This window comes from Taudactylus pleione, unplaced genomic scaffold (genome assembly GCF_031769625.1).
Source record: "Taudactylus pleione unplaced genomic scaffold, aTauple2 ptg000587l, whole genome shotgun sequence".
In the NCBI taxonomy this organism is placed as follows: domain Eukaryota; kingdom Metazoa; phylum Chordata; class Amphibia; order Anura; family Myobatrachidae; genus Taudactylus; species Taudactylus pleione.
The window spans coordinates 2,342,472-2,360,617 of NW_028284989.1; the positions used below are offsets into that span (position 1 = coordinate 2,342,472).

Genomic DNA, 18,146 nt, shown 5'->3' on the forward strand with positions numbered 1-18,146 from the left:
CTGGCATAAGCTGTGGGTGGTAACCCACAGCTATGCGAGCGTCCAAGAGGCCGCACTATTAAAAAAAAAAAAAAGCCCTGATTCAGAGCGGGCACTCGTTCAGGCCCTCTGAATCAGGCCCTCTGTTCCTAAAATACCACAACAAATAAAACCAAGGGATTCTATAGCTGTGGAACTTAGAGTACATGCAGGATTTGTAAAAGCGGAGAATAAATGTAGTCCAATACACTTCGGCACATACAGGGGAGAGTTATATAACAGATTTTATCACATGCCATGGTAAATTTTGTATATACTTTTTACAATGTGCATGTGGAAAACAATACATCGGTAGGATTATGCGGATGCTTAAATAAAGAACTACTGAGCATATAGAAAAGGTTTTGAATCCAGAAAGTACATCAGCATAATCCTTAATTTCTCACTACTTTTTGTCACTTATCCTGTATGGTGGTGCTTCATCAATATGGGTCACTCCATCCCAGCGTGCTGTCACAACATTACTGAGTGTCATGGGCGCAGCCATGTTGACTCTGATCAGGTGAGCACTAGTATCCAGTCTCTACCTATCTGCTGTGCTCACATGACTGTCTCCTCCTTTAGGGCGCCCTATTTAAGACTTCACCTGCCACTAGCACATTGTCAGAACAACGTGGTTCAATACCAGACTGTATGCTCACTCACTAGTGTGTATGTACTAACTCCAGTCTGCTGCCTGAATCTGTGTTGCTACCTGCTGGATTTCTGCAAGCTACTGCTGCCTCATGTGCTCTGCAGTTCTGTGTTGTGACTAGACTCCAGTTTGCACCTTTACCAGCCTGTGTTCAAGCTGTTGTTCCACGTTTGGGCATACCATAGACTATGCTAGTGCTCAAGTGCCAAGTCTTCAGCCTACAGTGATTCTGACTAAGCAATTGTTCTGAGTACAACTCTTGCTTATTGCGGGTTCAAGTGGACTGTACGAGTACTGCACTTCAAATTACTTTACAGCTCTGCAATTGTATTGCCTATTCTTAGCATCGCAACTCCTGACCTAGTTTTGGGACTCTCTATTCACCTAACCATTGGTTCCACTATTGAAGGTGGTTATTGCTCTGAGGGTTCTCTGTTAGAGTGTTAGGGTTCTTGCTGAGTCTCTGCTTCAGCGTTCACTCTGGGTACTGGAGACTGGGGACTGGATCTAGATTTCTCTTTGAGGATGTACCCTCCAGTCACTTAGCTTTGCTAATCAGCTTGTAGCATCTGCTAGGCTACTGGTTACCTGTTTTACTCATTGTTCTGTCCCCTGAGTTCTCAAACACTGTTCTGGCACCTTATCCCTGTAATCAAGGTAAGGGGTTGAGTTCCACTCAATTGGTTCCAGGGGAACACTGGGAGCCTTCCAGGTGTCACTGACCTCTTTGAAGGCATCAGATATTTGCCACATGGGTTACACCCATGATTAAACTTCTGATTCAACCACAATTCCACTTTTACTCATCAGCCCAGTCCAAGGGTCTTGACTTGGATCTTAAAACACTAAATGTTACAATTCTTGTGGCATCAAATTAGTATAAAATAATTGCCGAAAAAAATCCTAAAAAACATGAGTTGATCAAATTGGATATGAGAAACATTTTGAGTACAAATGAGTACATATTCCTGAAAGGTTTAAATTTAGATTTGAAAACAAAATGGTTCTTGGTACAGTGTATTACATTTGTATATATATTATATGGTACATTTTATTTTGGTCATTTATACAATTGTGACAGTTTTTTATGTATTGTTTATACATATGGTTGATTCATTAAGATCGAATATCACTAAGAGTAATAGCGCACTTTACAATAAACTTTTCTGTAATTTTTTACATTCACTTTATTTCCTGGTTGGATTCCAGTGCTGAAACACATGGTTTAGTGGCAGACCATGTGCCTGGTTAGGACTGTGGTTGATTCCACTTCCGGTTGGGGAGTGCCAATGTATCAGTCCATGTGTAGCACATGCTTGAGCATGGAATGATAGGATATGTGTTGCACCCTGGAACGCAACAGGGATGTTTATGTACTAGTTTATGAGCTTTCTTAAGGGCATATGTTTTAAGTTTTTGAGGAAATGAGTGCGCTGTGTGCCTTTTTTATATTTTAGAAGCATGCACACTTGAAAAACTTTGACCATTTGAACAAATATCAGCATTGTGTGTGCGACCTGGGATCAGGTCCTAAATATGTTTTCTAGGCATGTTCAGTGTGATTTTATGCAAGATACACTATTGGGCTAGCTCTTGTAGTATGTTTACTGTACACACATTATATGCAATAGTGGGCTATGGAGCTGCGTATATTACCAATGGCTGGGGGACTGTGCATGCTCAGGACCCACTCTGTGCATGTGCAAAACAGATCCTGCGAGATAGTTCACAGTGCCCCATAGCCATAGCACTGGACTGGAGGCTGTTTTATAAAATGGCGGTGGTGTTGTCCACATTTTTTAGATGTGCCGGGGCCAAGGTCTGTGTCTTCTGATGTAGATATTCTGGTCCCGTGTGAGCAGTTCTGTTCCACTCAAAGTGGGCGTCTCAGTCCTTGCACATTCAGACGCATGGCTGAACACCAGGGATAGGCTTGTAGCGGTATTAGCATAATTTGCATACACAAGACAAAGGATACACACATGGACCCTGCAGTGTCGGACTTAGAATCAAGACAAATGTATCTTGCCCATTAGTAAATCAAAATAGATACTTTGAGTAAATTAATTTCTTTCTGTAGCAGATGCAATATTTCCATATCCACACAACAAAGGTGCCTGTTATTTTCTGGGAATTTTAATAAAAATAATTTGAAAGACTTTTCTAAGCTCCGATATTACCTCCTGGTTCCTCAGGCTATAAATGACTGGATTGAAGAATGGAGTAAACATAGCATAGACAAGGGCAAATGTTTTATCATAGTCCACAGAATGTGCTCCTTGGCTGGCATAAACAATACAAACTGCACCGTAGAACAGAGTCACCACAGTCAGGTGTGAAGAACAGGTGGAGAAAGCCTTCCTTCTTCCCTTATTGGTCGTTATCTTTACTATTGACAATATAATATTAATGTACATGATGATGACAATTCCAAGGTTTAACAACGTTACAAAGCCACAAAGCCACCCAAGCATTGATTTATATCACCACATGCAAGACTTTGCAATGGAGATAAATCACAGAAATAATGATTTACATAACGTCTTCCACAAAATGGAACCTGAGAAGTCAGTATCATGAGAATTATTGCTATTAGGAACCCAATGATCCAACACATCAAGGCTATATGTCTGCTTACTCTAGAATTCATGATGGCGTTTATCTAAGGGGTTTGCATATGGCCAGAAATCGGTCAAAGGCCATCATAGCTAATAGGTTACACTCTGTGATGCCCAGACTATGGAACATGTAGAGTTGTGCAAAGCACATAAGGAAAGAGATCCTCTTCTCTTTGGTCACCAGTGTAGCTAAAAGCTTGGGAGTAGTGACCGATACATACCACATCTCCAGAAAGGCAAGGTTGGTGATGAAGAAGTACATGGGGGTATGTAGATTACTTTGATAATATACCACCAAAATGATCAACATGTTTCCAGTAATGGTGAGAAAATAATCGAACTTCTCCATGACACACTGGGTTCAGTAAGACGTATGATACATATTTATGGGACACTGACTTTGTCATTGATTTACCTGTGGATGAAAAAAAATTGTTAAAGAAAAGCATTGTGAGTTTTTCTTCCTACCACCTCTTCTCTTTATCCTATACCCTCACAAATCACTATAGCTCTGTCCCCTGTGCTCATACCAACCTTAACAAACTTGTGTAATCATTCTAATTTTCTACTGCTATCTTTCCATCATTATTGAAGCAAAGTGATTACTCCTATTCTGAAAAAAACTGAATTCTGACCCTACCTCTCTCTCAAATGACTGCCCCATCCCTCAGCTTTTATGCCCCTCCAAGCTTTTTGGACAACTGATTGGACAGACTTCAGTCAGGCTTTTGTTTCCAACACTGCACAGAGACAGCACAGACTAAGGTAGGGAATGATTTGATCACTGCTAAGTCTAAAGGCCATTTCTAACCCCTGCATATGACACTCTCTTCTCATACAAACACTACAATCCCTAGGTTTTCCAGGACACTGGACCTCATTCAGACCCACTCACAAGTGCTGAGCGCTCGCAAGCAGGTCAATGTTTAGGCCCTGCGCACGTGCAGCAGCCGCACTCTGCATGCGCAAGCCCCGGAGCTCCGGAGCTCACTACAAAAGGGGCGGCTGTCGATGTTGATCGACAGCTTATGCCATTTTGTAGGCGTGGCGGGGGGGTGGTTTCACAAACGGAGGTGTTCCTTAAGGAACGCCTGCCATTTTGTGGGCGGCTGCACTGACATCAGCAGTGATGCCAGTGGGAAGCTTCCTGCTCGATCAGAGCAGGAAGCTCCCTGGGGCTTGCGGTTGCCGAGACCCAACCTTAGGGTCTCGTCGCAAGCCCCGATGGTCGCGATGGTCTTGACCATCGCGACCATCAACCTGGTCAGTCGCTAAAGCTGTGGGTGGTAACCCACAGCTTAGCTAGCGACCTGGAGGCCGCACTGCAAAATACAAGCGTCCGCCCTCTTTCAGAACGAGCGCTCGCATTGTGCGAGTGCCTCTGAATGAGGGCCACTGTTCTAACCTGGTTCTCATTCTACTTATCAAATCTCTCTTTCAGTGTTATTTTCTCTGAACCCATCTCTTGCTCGCTGCCTCTATCAGTTGGAATACCGCAAGGCACAGTCCCTAGATCCTCTACTTTTCTCAATCTATACCACATCTCTTGGCAAACTTATCAGCTCTTTTGGATTTCAGTATCGCCTGTATGCGAATGATACTCAAATCTACCTATCCTCTACTGATTTTCAACATTTGTATTAGTCCATGTTACTGCTGCCATTCCATCTTGTATGTCATCTCAACACCTCAATCTTAATCTTTCCAAAACATTAATATTTCCACTGGTCAATAGTAGTTAAACCTAATAACTGTATCTATCACTGATGATAACTTGAAAATCAACCTTACCCCTCAAGCTCGTTGCCTAGTTGTCATTCTTGACTCTGATCTGTCCTTTGTACCTTACATTCAATCTGTTTCCAAATTCTGTTACATACATCTAAAAAAACATCCAGATCATGCACAAGACCCTGCAAAAACTTTAAATCATGCACTCGGTAGCTTATCTTCCTCACTAAATGTTCATCATCTGCTGCTCCACTCATTCAGTCCCATCACTGGTTACTTGTATTCTGCTGAATTCCATATAAAGAAAAACTTTTACATACACATTAGGCTACTAACCAAACTGCACCAACATACATCTCTTTGCTTATCTCAAATTATCTCTCAGCTCGACCTCTCCGCTCTGCTCAAGTTCTTTGTCTCGCACCCAAATGCATTACTTGCTCCTATTCATGGTCACTGGACTTTTGTCAGGCTGAACACACTCTGTGAAATGCCCTCCCACACCCAATAAGACTTTCCTCTAGTCTGCACGCCTTCAAGTGTTCCCTGAAAACTCACCTCTTCAGGCAAGCTTATCAAATTCCAGATCCACCCACATAACCTCTCTAAGCTATCCTACCCAAAACATCTCTATATACCGTCCATACATACATACTTTCTCTTCTTCACTATCACATCCTCCTGACCCTAGGCCATGGGTGGGGAACCTTTTTTCCGCCGAGAGCCATTTTGATATATATAACATTATTTGTGGGCCACGCCCTCTCCGTGTGATGTCACACAGGGACAGGCCACAATCACTAGTGATTACAGCAATGCCTGGAGCATCCTGAGGATGCTCCGGGGAGCTGGTAAGGGCAGCGGTGTGACCGTCTGAATAATCCTAAAGATGCTCCAGGCGGCACTGCTGCATAGATTCTGGCTGCAGGGTGCTATTACAGGCACCCTGCTATCCAGATGAGGCTAGCAGAAAAAAACTCAGAGGGCCAGACCAAATGATTCCGAGGGCCTTTTACGGCCCACGGGCCTGAGGTTCCCCATCCCTGCCCTAGGCCAACTTTCCTGTGTAACTGGATAATACAGCCCACGAAGAACCTCTGTATTTCCTTTATCAACACCTCAGCTGTTGACCAGTTTTTATAGCTTTATAATGTAGATACTTTTAATAACAGTAATAGGCAACAATATAATAGGATATAACTCCCAAATGCCATTTGTTTTGATTAAAGCCATCCAATTTCCACCTATATTGACCATTTTTGTGTTTATGTGGTCTATGTACTAAGCCTTGGAGAGAGATAAAGCGGATGAAGATAAAGTACCAACCAATCAGCTCCTAACTTGCATAGTGACAGAAGCTGGTTGGTATTTTATCTCCGTCCATTTCATCTCTCCCTATGGCTTAGTACATAAACCCCTAAATTAGAATGCTGGACACGCGATTTTAAACTTTTTTTTGGTAGCTTTGAACAATACAATCAGTTGTGAATTATGTTAATATTCTCCCACCAGTTGTGTTTGTGTATAGATGGAGCACAATGTATTGAAGAGAGAAGTACGTCAAGCCATTTTTGCGATTAACTCCATGATTTGGCATGTTGATTGCTGAACTAATCAAAGATCAGACAGAAAATAGCACAAATTATCCACTTAAAACATAATAAATGATATATTAATCCATTAGTTCGTGGTCAGCTCAAGCTAATTTCTTTCAGATATATGGCACAACCTTTTACCAAGTGCTAGAATTATTTTGATTGCATGTAACAATGTCTAGCTGACATAAAGGATGCAAGCAAGATGATGAGGCAAATGCAGCATTTGTTTCAATTATAAAAGTGCCTCAAATACAGGTACTCCATCTGTACATGGAATGCATATATAGAAGGAAGCTGAAAGGAAAGAATGTCTGTCAATCTAATATTGGGAACAGCTGGTGAACTGTAAAAAGAGTATTGCTTTGCCATTTTATTATATTATTTATTTACAAATAATTTTACTCTTATTTGAATTACAAAAAAGGTCTAAATCGAAAAATGTAAATGATATGAAACATTGATACATGTGTTTTATTAATAATTAAAGCTAATTTCTTATGTGTTTTTACTTGCCCAAGTGCAGCTTTATCCCAAATAACGAATTTCACATCTCCACGCATTTCACAATCGGTGAAACTATCCTCCTTCTGCTCGGTTTAGCCTATTTTATCTCAACATAATTATTAAAGTGAGAAGAAAAGAACTATATTTATTATATGTCACTTTAATACTGGAATGCTTTTTATCCCATTAGAAAAAGTGTACCTAGAAATGAGCTCTAAAGCAAAGCTGTAGTGCAAAACACAAATATATGTTCTTACTTGTAACATCGGGTGTATTTACACCAAAACAGGAATGTGACATCGCAAAATCACTTTTGGGGTGTGGGCTTGCACAATTCTAAATGAGCCTTATTACCTTCAAAGATCACTGTTCCCCTAACCAGATTATGGTCTGCCAACTATTATAATAGTTTTTAGAATTGCTGGGCTAAAATCACAAATACTCCCATTACTGCATCCTTTTAAAAGTACCCAGTTATTGACAAGTGTTAAATTGAAATGAACCTGTGTTTTATCAGTATATGGGGGTAGATGCATCAAACTTTGGAAATACATGAAGTGGAGAGGAAGTACCAACCAATCAGCATCTAACTGTCATTTTACAGGCTGTGTTTGAAGAATGACAGTGAGAAGCTGATTGGTTAGTACTGTTTCTCTCTACAAGATTTCATACATCTCCCCCATCATGAGAATCTTTAACTACGCTTTGGTCTTTTTGTGGATTACCAGAAAAGACAATTACCAAGATAAATCAACAGTACTGTAGTTATTACATCTGCAATAAAGTACATATGAAAGACAAATACATTACTTAGCACTCAGTGATACGTAGCGGCCATAATTCTACATAACAATTAATCTGTGTATTGCACATTGCGGTATGTTACAGTGGGGGATATGTAACAAGCCTTGGAGAGAGATAAAGTACCAACAGATATGAGTGTTGAGTAATAATGTACAAAATGATATGCTCATCTCTATTGGTAACTGCGAGGTACCTTTATCCTTTAATGGGATGTTGTCATGTGACCGGCGGCCGCAATCCTGACAGCGGAATGCCGGCTAGGGAGTTATGATAGGCATTGAAATACTGACGCCTATCATAATCCCAACGCCGAGGACGACATCCCGAATGAAGGTAAATCTGGGGCACCCTTAGCGTTAGCCATGGGGGGGGGAGGGTTAGGATTAGGGAGTCTAGTGGGGTTTGGGGGGGGAGATTAGGATTAGGCACTCCCCCTCCCCGGGAGGGTTAGGTTTAGGGAGCGGTAAGGGGGGATTAGGGTTAGGAACCCCCTGTCAGGGTTCAGCCTAGGATCAGCCGTCTCTTACCTCTGCGCCGGCTTCCCCTAACTTCTAGTGCGGTCAGATGTCTTGTGCGGCGACGGGGGACGCGCTGAGTATTCCGCCTTAGATGCTATGGGATTCCATGGGAGGCCCTGTGGTTTGGAGATATGAGTTTCCGTCATGGGCGCCGCCATGACAGTCCTCTCTAATGTGACAGTATCTCTACCAATGGTAGCATAGTCTCGGTCAGCTGACGCAGTCCTCCTATCAGCTGCTACCTATGGGTATATATCTGGCTCCGGAACTCCAGGAAATTGCCTGAACAACGTTTGTTGTCTTTAGTGTTACTAGTTGAGTCCTCGTTCCAGGTTCCTTCGTTTTCTTCATTTGAGCCCCAGTGTTTTCTCAGTGCAACAGTGCATCTTTCCATCTCTGCCTGTGTGCAATTTACAGTACCAGTGTCATCTTGAGCAAACAGTGCATTTAACATATCTGCCTGTGTACACTTACCTGTATCCTCTGGAGCTACAGTGCGATCAAGATCTCTGCCTGAGTGCAACTTCAAGTACCATCTTTCAGTACAATAGTGCGTCAGTACACCACTGTATGTGTACTGTTTCAAGTGCCATCCTCCAGCGCAAAAGTGCGTCAGTACACCACTGCCTGTGTACTGTTCAAGTGCCATCCTCCAGCGCACAACTGCGTCCGTACATCACTGCCTGTGTACTGTTCAAGTGCCATCTCCCAGTGCAAAGGTGCGTCTGCCCATCACTACCAGTGTACTACCTCAAGGAGCCATCCTCTAGTGCAATAATGTGTCCGTGCAGCCATTCCCAAGTACCACCTTCTGGTGAATCCCCTCAGTGCTACTGTGCCTCTGGTTAAGCATTTCCCTGGGCTACTGATATTGTGAGTCTCTATTCCCACGGATCTTGGATACCTGGTCAAAGGACCGCGACCTGTCTACAGGATGCAGCAAAACTCATATCCCGCTTGGAGGGGTTACTGGAGAACACCTCCCTGTAAGTTAGACTCCGCACCATTGACCAGGTCTCGCCAATGTCCAAGACCCATGGATGAGGAGATCATATATCCAGGCCCCTTTCCTACGATTTCTCTCAAAACCCGAGACCTCAGCGTTCAATACTCCAGTGACAAGTGTGACCCTCCCCGGGGGTAGGTTAGGGTTAGGCACTAGGGGGAAGGTTAGGGATAGGCACCACTAAGGGAGGGTTAGATTTAGGGGGGGACAGGGAAGGTTATGGTACTTACCTGCTCTGTCGGGATCTGGATCCTGCCGGGCAGCTGCTGCCGCCAGGCATTCCTTTTAATGCAATGGAAAGTTACATTGATAAATGAAGATTATTCTGTTATAAAAAAATGTTTACACTAATTTTTCCTTAATCTCTCTCTCCCTCACTTTATAGCACACTGGGCCTGATCCAGTAAGGATCACTATTGTGTTCGCAGTTCCGTAATCGCATGCTAGTGAATGCTGTCGCACTGCCAGCATAGAGGCGCCCACTGCCTCCCACTACCGCTATTTCACATCCGTAATACCTTGCAGTCCTGCGTACACATCGGAAACATCGGCCCCTCGCGCACAATTACCTGACCTTACTTAGAAGTTGCTAACCTTATTGCACGCAGTAAGTACTCAAGCTGCGTATGGCGTCGCAGTGGCTAATTTATGCACGCCCATGTAATGGCGTTCAAATGGACAGGCACGCCTGCGTTTCTCGGACCACTCCCTCGTGACCACCCCCAAACGCTGACCACCTGTCACTCACTCTGTGATTGCTTACCATGCTCTGCGTAATCGCAGTGCGATCGCAGTGTAGCCTTGGCACACTGTGATACATGCGCAGAATGCAAAAATCGTCTAACTGCATACGCTGTTGCAGTTGCATTCTGTAATGAATCAGGCCCTCTGGTTATCTGTACCCCTAGAAAACAATTCTTATGTAAACCTCATTAAAACATGTTTTAATTTTTGACAACAGTTAATGATAATGTACTCTATTCCCATAATTAAAATGATACCAACAATTGTAGTATACATTCAGGTATATGTCCTAATTAGCCTCTCTTTGTACAGCAATAAGTTGTACCCACCTTGTGTAAGTTCTGCTGGTCAAAGCAAAGCCTAACAATGTGGCTAGTAGGACTATTTAGACAATGGGCCAGGTGACATTGACTACGTCGCCTACATATGAAGGCCGCAAATTGTTCGCTAGTTGGCATTTCATAGGATATTATTGATGGTGAATGACATAATTCTAATAAAATTAATTTAATAAATCCTCTGAGTCTTGTTAAAAAAAGTCTTATAGTATATTTATATATATATTTGCGTATTCCAAATTTTTGCATAATAATAACATCGACAACAAAAGGAATTATATTAAAGCAATAATATTAATTTAAAAATAAGTTTGTCAAAACCCCAAATTCAATTATTATTATTAGTAATTTTATATTATATTGTACACATGCATGTTTTATTTGCTGTCAGCTATATTTAATAAATATTATATGCTTAATAGGGAGTTAGAAAGGAATTACTTAGTTTTTAAACTACTTAATCAAAAGGATTTTACAACTTGGTGAGCACATTTTCATGTCTTCTTCAGTTTTGATTAATTTCTTTCTTTGGTCTACCAAATTAATTTACATAGCAAATTACCAAAAAAACAACTAAGAGCAAATTGAAAAACAGATATCTTTGATTAACGTTAAAGTATTTAATAAGCTTCATGCCATACATTGTTGATTGAAATCGTTATCTCTGAAATCATCAGTTTACTCCGCAACATGTCTCGATTGAAGCCTTTGATTCTCTTTTGATAAAAAGTTGGCCAATCTATGGAAAAAAGGAATCCCCAAAAATATTCTTTATATCTTCTTCCTCCATCTCATATATTCAAAGCTATAATTAAAACAAAACAAACAAACAAAATCAAGACATAAAAATATATACAGTATGTGCTGCATCAGGATATCTGGTTAATACCTTCTTCCACCCAGAGTGTGGTGGGATAATGCAAATATTTTTCCATTACTTATGTATGCAAAGATGATTAGCAATCATATCTTAGACAATGATCTATATAGGACTTATAGAATCTCTCTGTTTACCCGGATGAAGAATGAAACATACAGTTAGGGAGGACCCAGGGCTTTTTTTTCAATCATGGAATTCAGGATTGTTAGGGGATACTAATATTCCCTTATAATTCCTTATACTGTTCCTTGCTTTATAAATCCTAGTCCCCACACGAAATAACGTAAAACAACCATAGAGTTCTCTGTATAATATTAGTTTATCAAAGTAGGATTACACAGTACATACATAAACCTGCTACAATTAACTACAAAACAATATATTCAATTACACACATAAAAACAATACAATATGATTGCTACTTATGTTCTTGGAGATCACAGGCCTGGCTTACGACCTTCTCTTCCAGCAGTCTGAGCACATGTGTGTCCTCACAGTCTTTGTTCATTCACTTATAAGACTCTGGCTGTAACTTGACCCAGGAAACGGGGGGAGCAATCTCTATTCTTTGATCAAGTGTGTGTATGTGAGAACTGGTGTTTACTGGTTCTGCATTTAGCAGAGCAGACAAAGGAGCGGGGCGAGATAAGTTTCAAGACAGGAGACATCTTCGGGGAATTTTCCTATAACAGGGATTGAAAAAAACTCAATCCTGGGATTCCCCAGGATTGGCATGGTTTAAAAAAAATGCCCCCTGCCCAGCCACTACAGTGACTTACTGGCGATGCTTTCAGCAGCGGAACTTTTGACGGCATCCATGCCCTGTAGAATGGTGGGTCTTGTGGGCGGTCCAGCAGGCATCTGGCTGTGCAGCGTGACCTCTGTCCTCACGTCATGCAGTGCCAGCCGGGGAAAGGCAGACCCGGGCAGCGTCTGAGCACTCTGCTTGAGATGCTCAGCGCTGCCTAGCATTTATGGCCAATGCCAGGATTGGGATTGGAGGCTTCCAATTGCGGGATTCAATCCTGGCCATTTTAGGCCAAAATTACAGTATCCCGCCGATCCCATTCACGGGATTGGCCTCCCTACATACTGTACAATACAGTAAGTTTAAGAAAACAGGAAAATTTAAAAAATAGTTAAAGAAGTGTAAGTAAAGAAGAAAGACTAGAAGAAAACATAATTAAAGAAAATCCTGGACCAAGTAGATTTGTGGAAGGATAACATGTATGAGTTAGGACTAAGTTAAATGTGTTAGCATGGTAAAATTAATCTACATTCAAAAGGAGTTATATATTATAGTATACATAGGGGGAAGGTTAGAAGTTAGAAGATAGTATTTTGCAAGATACGGTATGTACTACGCTAAGGTACAGTCATGTAGTTACTGCACAATGGGACCACACAAGGTAGATGGTAGGGAAAGAATTATGAGTACTATGTGTGATGTTGAGATATTTATATGCTACCTGGGTGTGGTCAGAGAATGTATGGTTCGAAAGGAGACAGAAAAGGTACATATAAGTGGTTCATAGTTATGCTACAGCCCCTGGTACCCTTTCCTCAGTAATGTCATGGTCCCAAACGGGACAAGATGAAGCAGGATATTGGAGTCACTAGGGCCAAGGGAGACAAGTTAAAGATCTGGGAGTCTGGGAGGAAAGTCAGTATGCAAAGTGAATCATGAAGGGGGGGTTAGTGGTTAGTGTGCTGAGGTCATGTGACTCAATATGATAGACTGGTGAACTTTAAGATATTTACCACTGATGTATAATGAATATAAAAATTGTTGCCCTTGTGATGTACCACTATTGCACTATTTTTTCACCATGGATGTGCCATTATGACACCATTGAAACTCCACTGACACCTTTGAAGTTTAATTTCTAAGTATAAATACTGTACCCTCAAAAATATGCTTTGATGAAGTATTATATCAATTACATGCATATAATGCCAATATACTTAATATTATACCTAAAATATTTCACCATTTTTTGTTTCTGTAATTTCACATATGGATTCAAATCTCAATATAAATGGGATAAAAATGTCCTTAAAACTCAGCTACAAGTATTAAAAAACCCCAGCACAGTAAATATATTTCATGTATTTTATCTACTCTATACAAATTTTTGTATAAACCTGTGTGAATGTCAATACATTTAACAGCTTTACTCAATTTAATGTATAATTGATTGAACTCAGGGGCAGATTGGGCCACTAGGAGGGCCGGGCCCAATGATCCCCTCAGTGGCTTGCAACAGCCTCTGACTTCCTCAGGCCTGGTGACTATTGGTACAGTGGGGACATAAACCACTGTAAAAATCAGAAGAGCACAGGCATGCAGATAAGGAGGAGCAATAAGGTTTTTCTTTCTAATCAGTGCAGTGAGCATGTCCTCATGACATTGTACCACTGGAGGGCAGCAGAGCACAGGAGCCACAAAGAGAAGAGAAGCAGCAGGTAGAATCCCAAGAAGTTGTTTGGGCTGGAGCTGGAATGACATGGGTGGGACTGTGGCTGGAGTGACACATGTGAAGGCTGGAGTGACTCCTATGGGGCTGGAATGACACCTGTGGAGTTGGAGTGACACATGTGGGGCTGGACTGACATGGAGTGGCAGGAGTGACACAAGTGGGAGTGACACTTATGGGGCTGGAGAGACATGTGTAAGGCTGGAGTGACAGATGTAGGCCTGGAGTGACACAAGTGGAAGCTGAAGTGACACTTGAGGAGCTGGAGTGACGTGTGGGGCTGGGCTGAAATGGGGTGGCTGGAGTGACACAAATGGGGGCTTGAGTGACACATGGGGGAGCTTGAGCCAAAGAGACATAGAGGAGGGGGTGAGGCCTGCTGGAGAAATGCAGAGGGAGTATGGGTGGAATAAGTCTGCTGGAAAACAACAATGGGGATAATGCTACTGTAGAGCCACAGGGGGGATTAGGTTGCTATTGTTACATAGAGGGAGAGAGGAGGTGGCTGGAGAGACACAGGGGAAATGAGGCAGCGGCTTGAGACAAAGGGTTGATGAGGAAACTGAAGAAACACTGGGGGGATGAGGCTCGGAAGAAGGGGACTGGAGATTATAAACAACTAACTGATGAACAGTAATTTAAAAAAAAAATACACCAAGTCTAAAAAAGGAACATATTACTGATACAAATGGTACCAAATTAGCAAATAATATAAAATTGTTAGGTCAGGGAAGTTCACACTTTGCGCTGCCCCAAAACTTTGTTTACTATATTTTATCTGGTTGAACCTCTGTTATATGATGATGACATTTGTTATATTTTTACGCAACCCGGCCTCTTTCCGGACCATGTGATTTTCAATAGGAATAGTAAATACTGAGTGAAAACAATTTCTTCAAAGTTATATAGAGAAATCATTATTTAATTAAGAAAAGATTCAAGCCGAGCAGCCTGTACCTACAGGGAATGGCTGGGGCGCCCCATAAACATTAATGTACCAGGGCCCCAATATTTTTGTTACTGACCCTGTGCTCACTTTGATCAGGGCTCAATTCAGATTGGGCAGCATTTGGAGCTTCTGTGCATGGTCAGAACCTCTTTGTATAGCATGAGTCGAAGGGAAGCTGCTGCACATTTGCACTATGATTTTTGTTTTGTGACTGATTTTATATATATATATAAATGTGTGTTTGGAATATATGTACATTGTGACAAGAATCACATAGACTGGGTAAAATCCATCAGTAGCTTTATTGCTCACCATAGGCAGGTATACAGGATATGCCAGTTTCACAGGCAAAATGTTACACAAAGTCTTCCAAACAGCAATATTTCTTCAGTGGACACACAGGTCCAGGACCCCTAACACTAGTCAACCCCGGGCCTATTACCTGGGTGACTATCTCACCATCAGGATCAGTTTCCCCAGTGTCTCTGCAGTTCTTAAACCATCTTCACACAGGTGTCTGTAATCAGCCGCCTTTCCAGACTTTGATTGAGGTAACACCTGGACTGGACATTACACATTCCTAATGCCTTTGCTCTGCCAAACATATATATATATATATATATATATATATATATATACAGCTTGTTTGGTGTGATGATCACGTAAAGTCACACAAGCTGCTAACTACTAACATATACCAGGCAGAGTGTTTATTTTTTTTTGTGTTAATTGCTATTTTCTATTTATTGCATCTCTGAGTCCTGAGATCAGCAGATAGAAGGAGAGTGACATTATTTAAATATGCATGTCCCTTTAGTAGTTATTGTATAGCATGCACCCCTAAGTATACAACATTATGGAACTAATTCCTAGTCAGACGCAGCGGCGATGTTGGACGCAGTGAAGAATGTTTTTCGTCTGTGCATGCGTCTAAGTTGCACCGCGCTTACACCCCGACGGTGTTTGTGCAGAGTTTCAGTACAGATTCCGTTGCATTAACCAACAAGTGTAGTAGAAATGTGTTGGGCTGGTTACAGTGGGTTGTCTAATCAGTCGTAGATATAGCATAGTATGGGTTTGTTACTGGAGTGACACGGGCTGAAAGTGGTTGAGTATAGAGATGCTGAATTTTTCAGATTGATGGATAAATCTGATTCCTTGCAAATGAGGCCTGTTCATTAGTCCTTATATGTTTTGAGGGTTATGGTCAACATATGTTTGTTCCCCACATTGTGGAATGCTAGGGAAGGACTTGTAGCAGTATTAGCATAAAGTCACAAATGCAACACCAGAAAAAGTCACACACAGGATGATGCAATGTTTAACTCAGAATTAGGACTATTATATCTTGCCTAGTAGTAAATAAAAATAGAAGAATTTGATTAAAAATATTCCTGTCTGTAGCAGGTGTAATATTTCCATAGTCGCACAACAAAGGTGCCTGTTATTTTCTGGTAATATGAATAAAAATCCTTTGAAAGCCTCTTTTAAGCCCCGATATTACCTCCTGGTTCCTCAGGCTATAAATGACTGGATTGAAGAATGGAGTGAACATAGCATAGACAAGGGCAAACATTTTGTCGTAGTCCACAGAATGTGCTCCTTTTGGGCTGGCATAAACAATACAAGCTGCACCGTAGAACAGAGTCACCACAGTCAGGTGTGAAGAACAGGTGGAGAAAGCCTTCCTTCTTCCCTTATTGGTCTTTATTTTTACTATTGACAATATAATATTAATGTACATGATGATGACAATTCCAAGGTTGAACAATGTTGCAAAGCCACCAACGCATCGATTTATAATGACGGTAAGGGTTATATCACCACATGCAAGACTTAGCAATGGCGCTAAATCACATATGTAATGATTTATATAACGTCTTCCACAAAATGGAACCTGAGAAGTCAGTGTCATGGGAATTATTGCCATTAGGAACCCAATGATCCAACACATCAAGGCTATATGTCTGCTTACTCTAGAATTCATGATGGAGTTGTATCTAAGGGGTTTGCATATGGCCAAAAATCGGTCACAGGCCATCATAGCTAATAGATTACACTCTGTGATGCCCAGACTATGGAACATGTAGAGTTGGGCAAAGCACATATGGAAAGAGATCCTCTTGTCTTTGGTCACCAACGTAGCTAAAAGCTTGGGAGTAGTGACCGATACATACCACATCTCCAGAAAGGCAAGGTTGGTGATGAAGAAGTACATGGGGGTATGTAGATTACTTTGATAATATACCACCAAAATGATCAACATGTTTCCAGTAATGGTGAGAAAATAGATGATGAAAAAGAATGTAAACATCACAACACTGTTCTTCTCCAGGTTGACAAATCCTTGTAGTAGAAAATAATCGAAATGCGTCTGGTTCAACTTCTCCATGACACACTGGGTTCAGTAAGACGTATGATACATTTTCATGGGACACTGACTTTGTCATTGATATACCTGTGGGTAAAAAAAAAACATTGTAAGATTTTCGTCCTACTCTACTACCTCTTCTCTTTATTCTAAACCCTCACAAATCGCTATAGTTAAGTCTCCTGTGCTCATACAGTACCAACCGTTTCTAAAATCTTTTTCTCTACTGGTATCTTTCCATCATTATTCAATATTCAGTCATTACTCCTATTTATAATAAAAAAGAATTCTGACTCTTTTAAATTGCTGCCCCACCTCTCAGCTCCCATGCGCCTCCAAGCTTCTTGCATTTTCTTAACTCACACAACTTATTGGACCCACTTTAGTCAGGCTTTTGTTTCCAACACTTCACAGAGACAGCACTGACTAAGGTAGTGAATGATTTGATTACTGCTAAGGGCCTGATTCAGCAGAGCACGCAAGTGCACGGCTGAACGCAGATTCCCGATTATCAGGAATATGCGCGTGGGCAGGAGCCATTCTGAGAGTGTGCAGAATGGGTCTTGCTAAGACACACTCAAGCCCTTAAATGCCCTTGCCTGATTAACAGGCAGAGGCATTTAAGGGATGGTGCAGGGGTGGAGGCGGCCGGCGTTCCCAGAAACGGGACATGTCCGCCCCATTTTTCGGGAGTGGCCAGCCCAGTGACTGTGTGGACGTACACAGTCTGCTGTGCTCGCAAGCTGGCCAGCCTGAGAAAGCTGAAGCTTACTTAGCTGGCCGCCCGCCCGGCGCCGTCCGCCATCACGAACATCGACCATCGATGGTTGTGATGGTGATCCCAGCCTGCATCCACCATCATAGTGCTGCGATCTCAAATGCAACAAAAGTGTCATACACCTCCTGCTGCATTAGCATTATTGCAAGGATCGTAA

The 18,146-nt window shown here is 41.8% G+C and overlaps 1 protein-coding gene across 1 annotated transcript; it reads right to left on the reverse strand.

Annotated features, from left to right (window-relative positions):
* Positions 1-16,284: 16,284 nt before the first annotated feature.
* On the reverse strand, positions 16,285-17,232 carry LOC148481250 (olfactory receptor 6N1-like). The gene has a single exon (XM_088453709.1). The coding sequence runs from the start codon at positions 17,230-17,232 to the stop codon at positions 16,285-16,287; it is 948 nt and encodes a 315-aa protein (XP_088309835.1).
* Between the last annotated feature and the right edge of the window lie 914 nt (positions 17,233-18,146).

What these genes read in the sequence shown, in the direction of transcription:
- LOC148481250 (XM_088453709.1), bottom strand. Translation starts at nt 17,232, where the DNA reads ATGGAGAAGTTGAACCAGACGCATTTCGATTATTTTCTACTACAAGGA.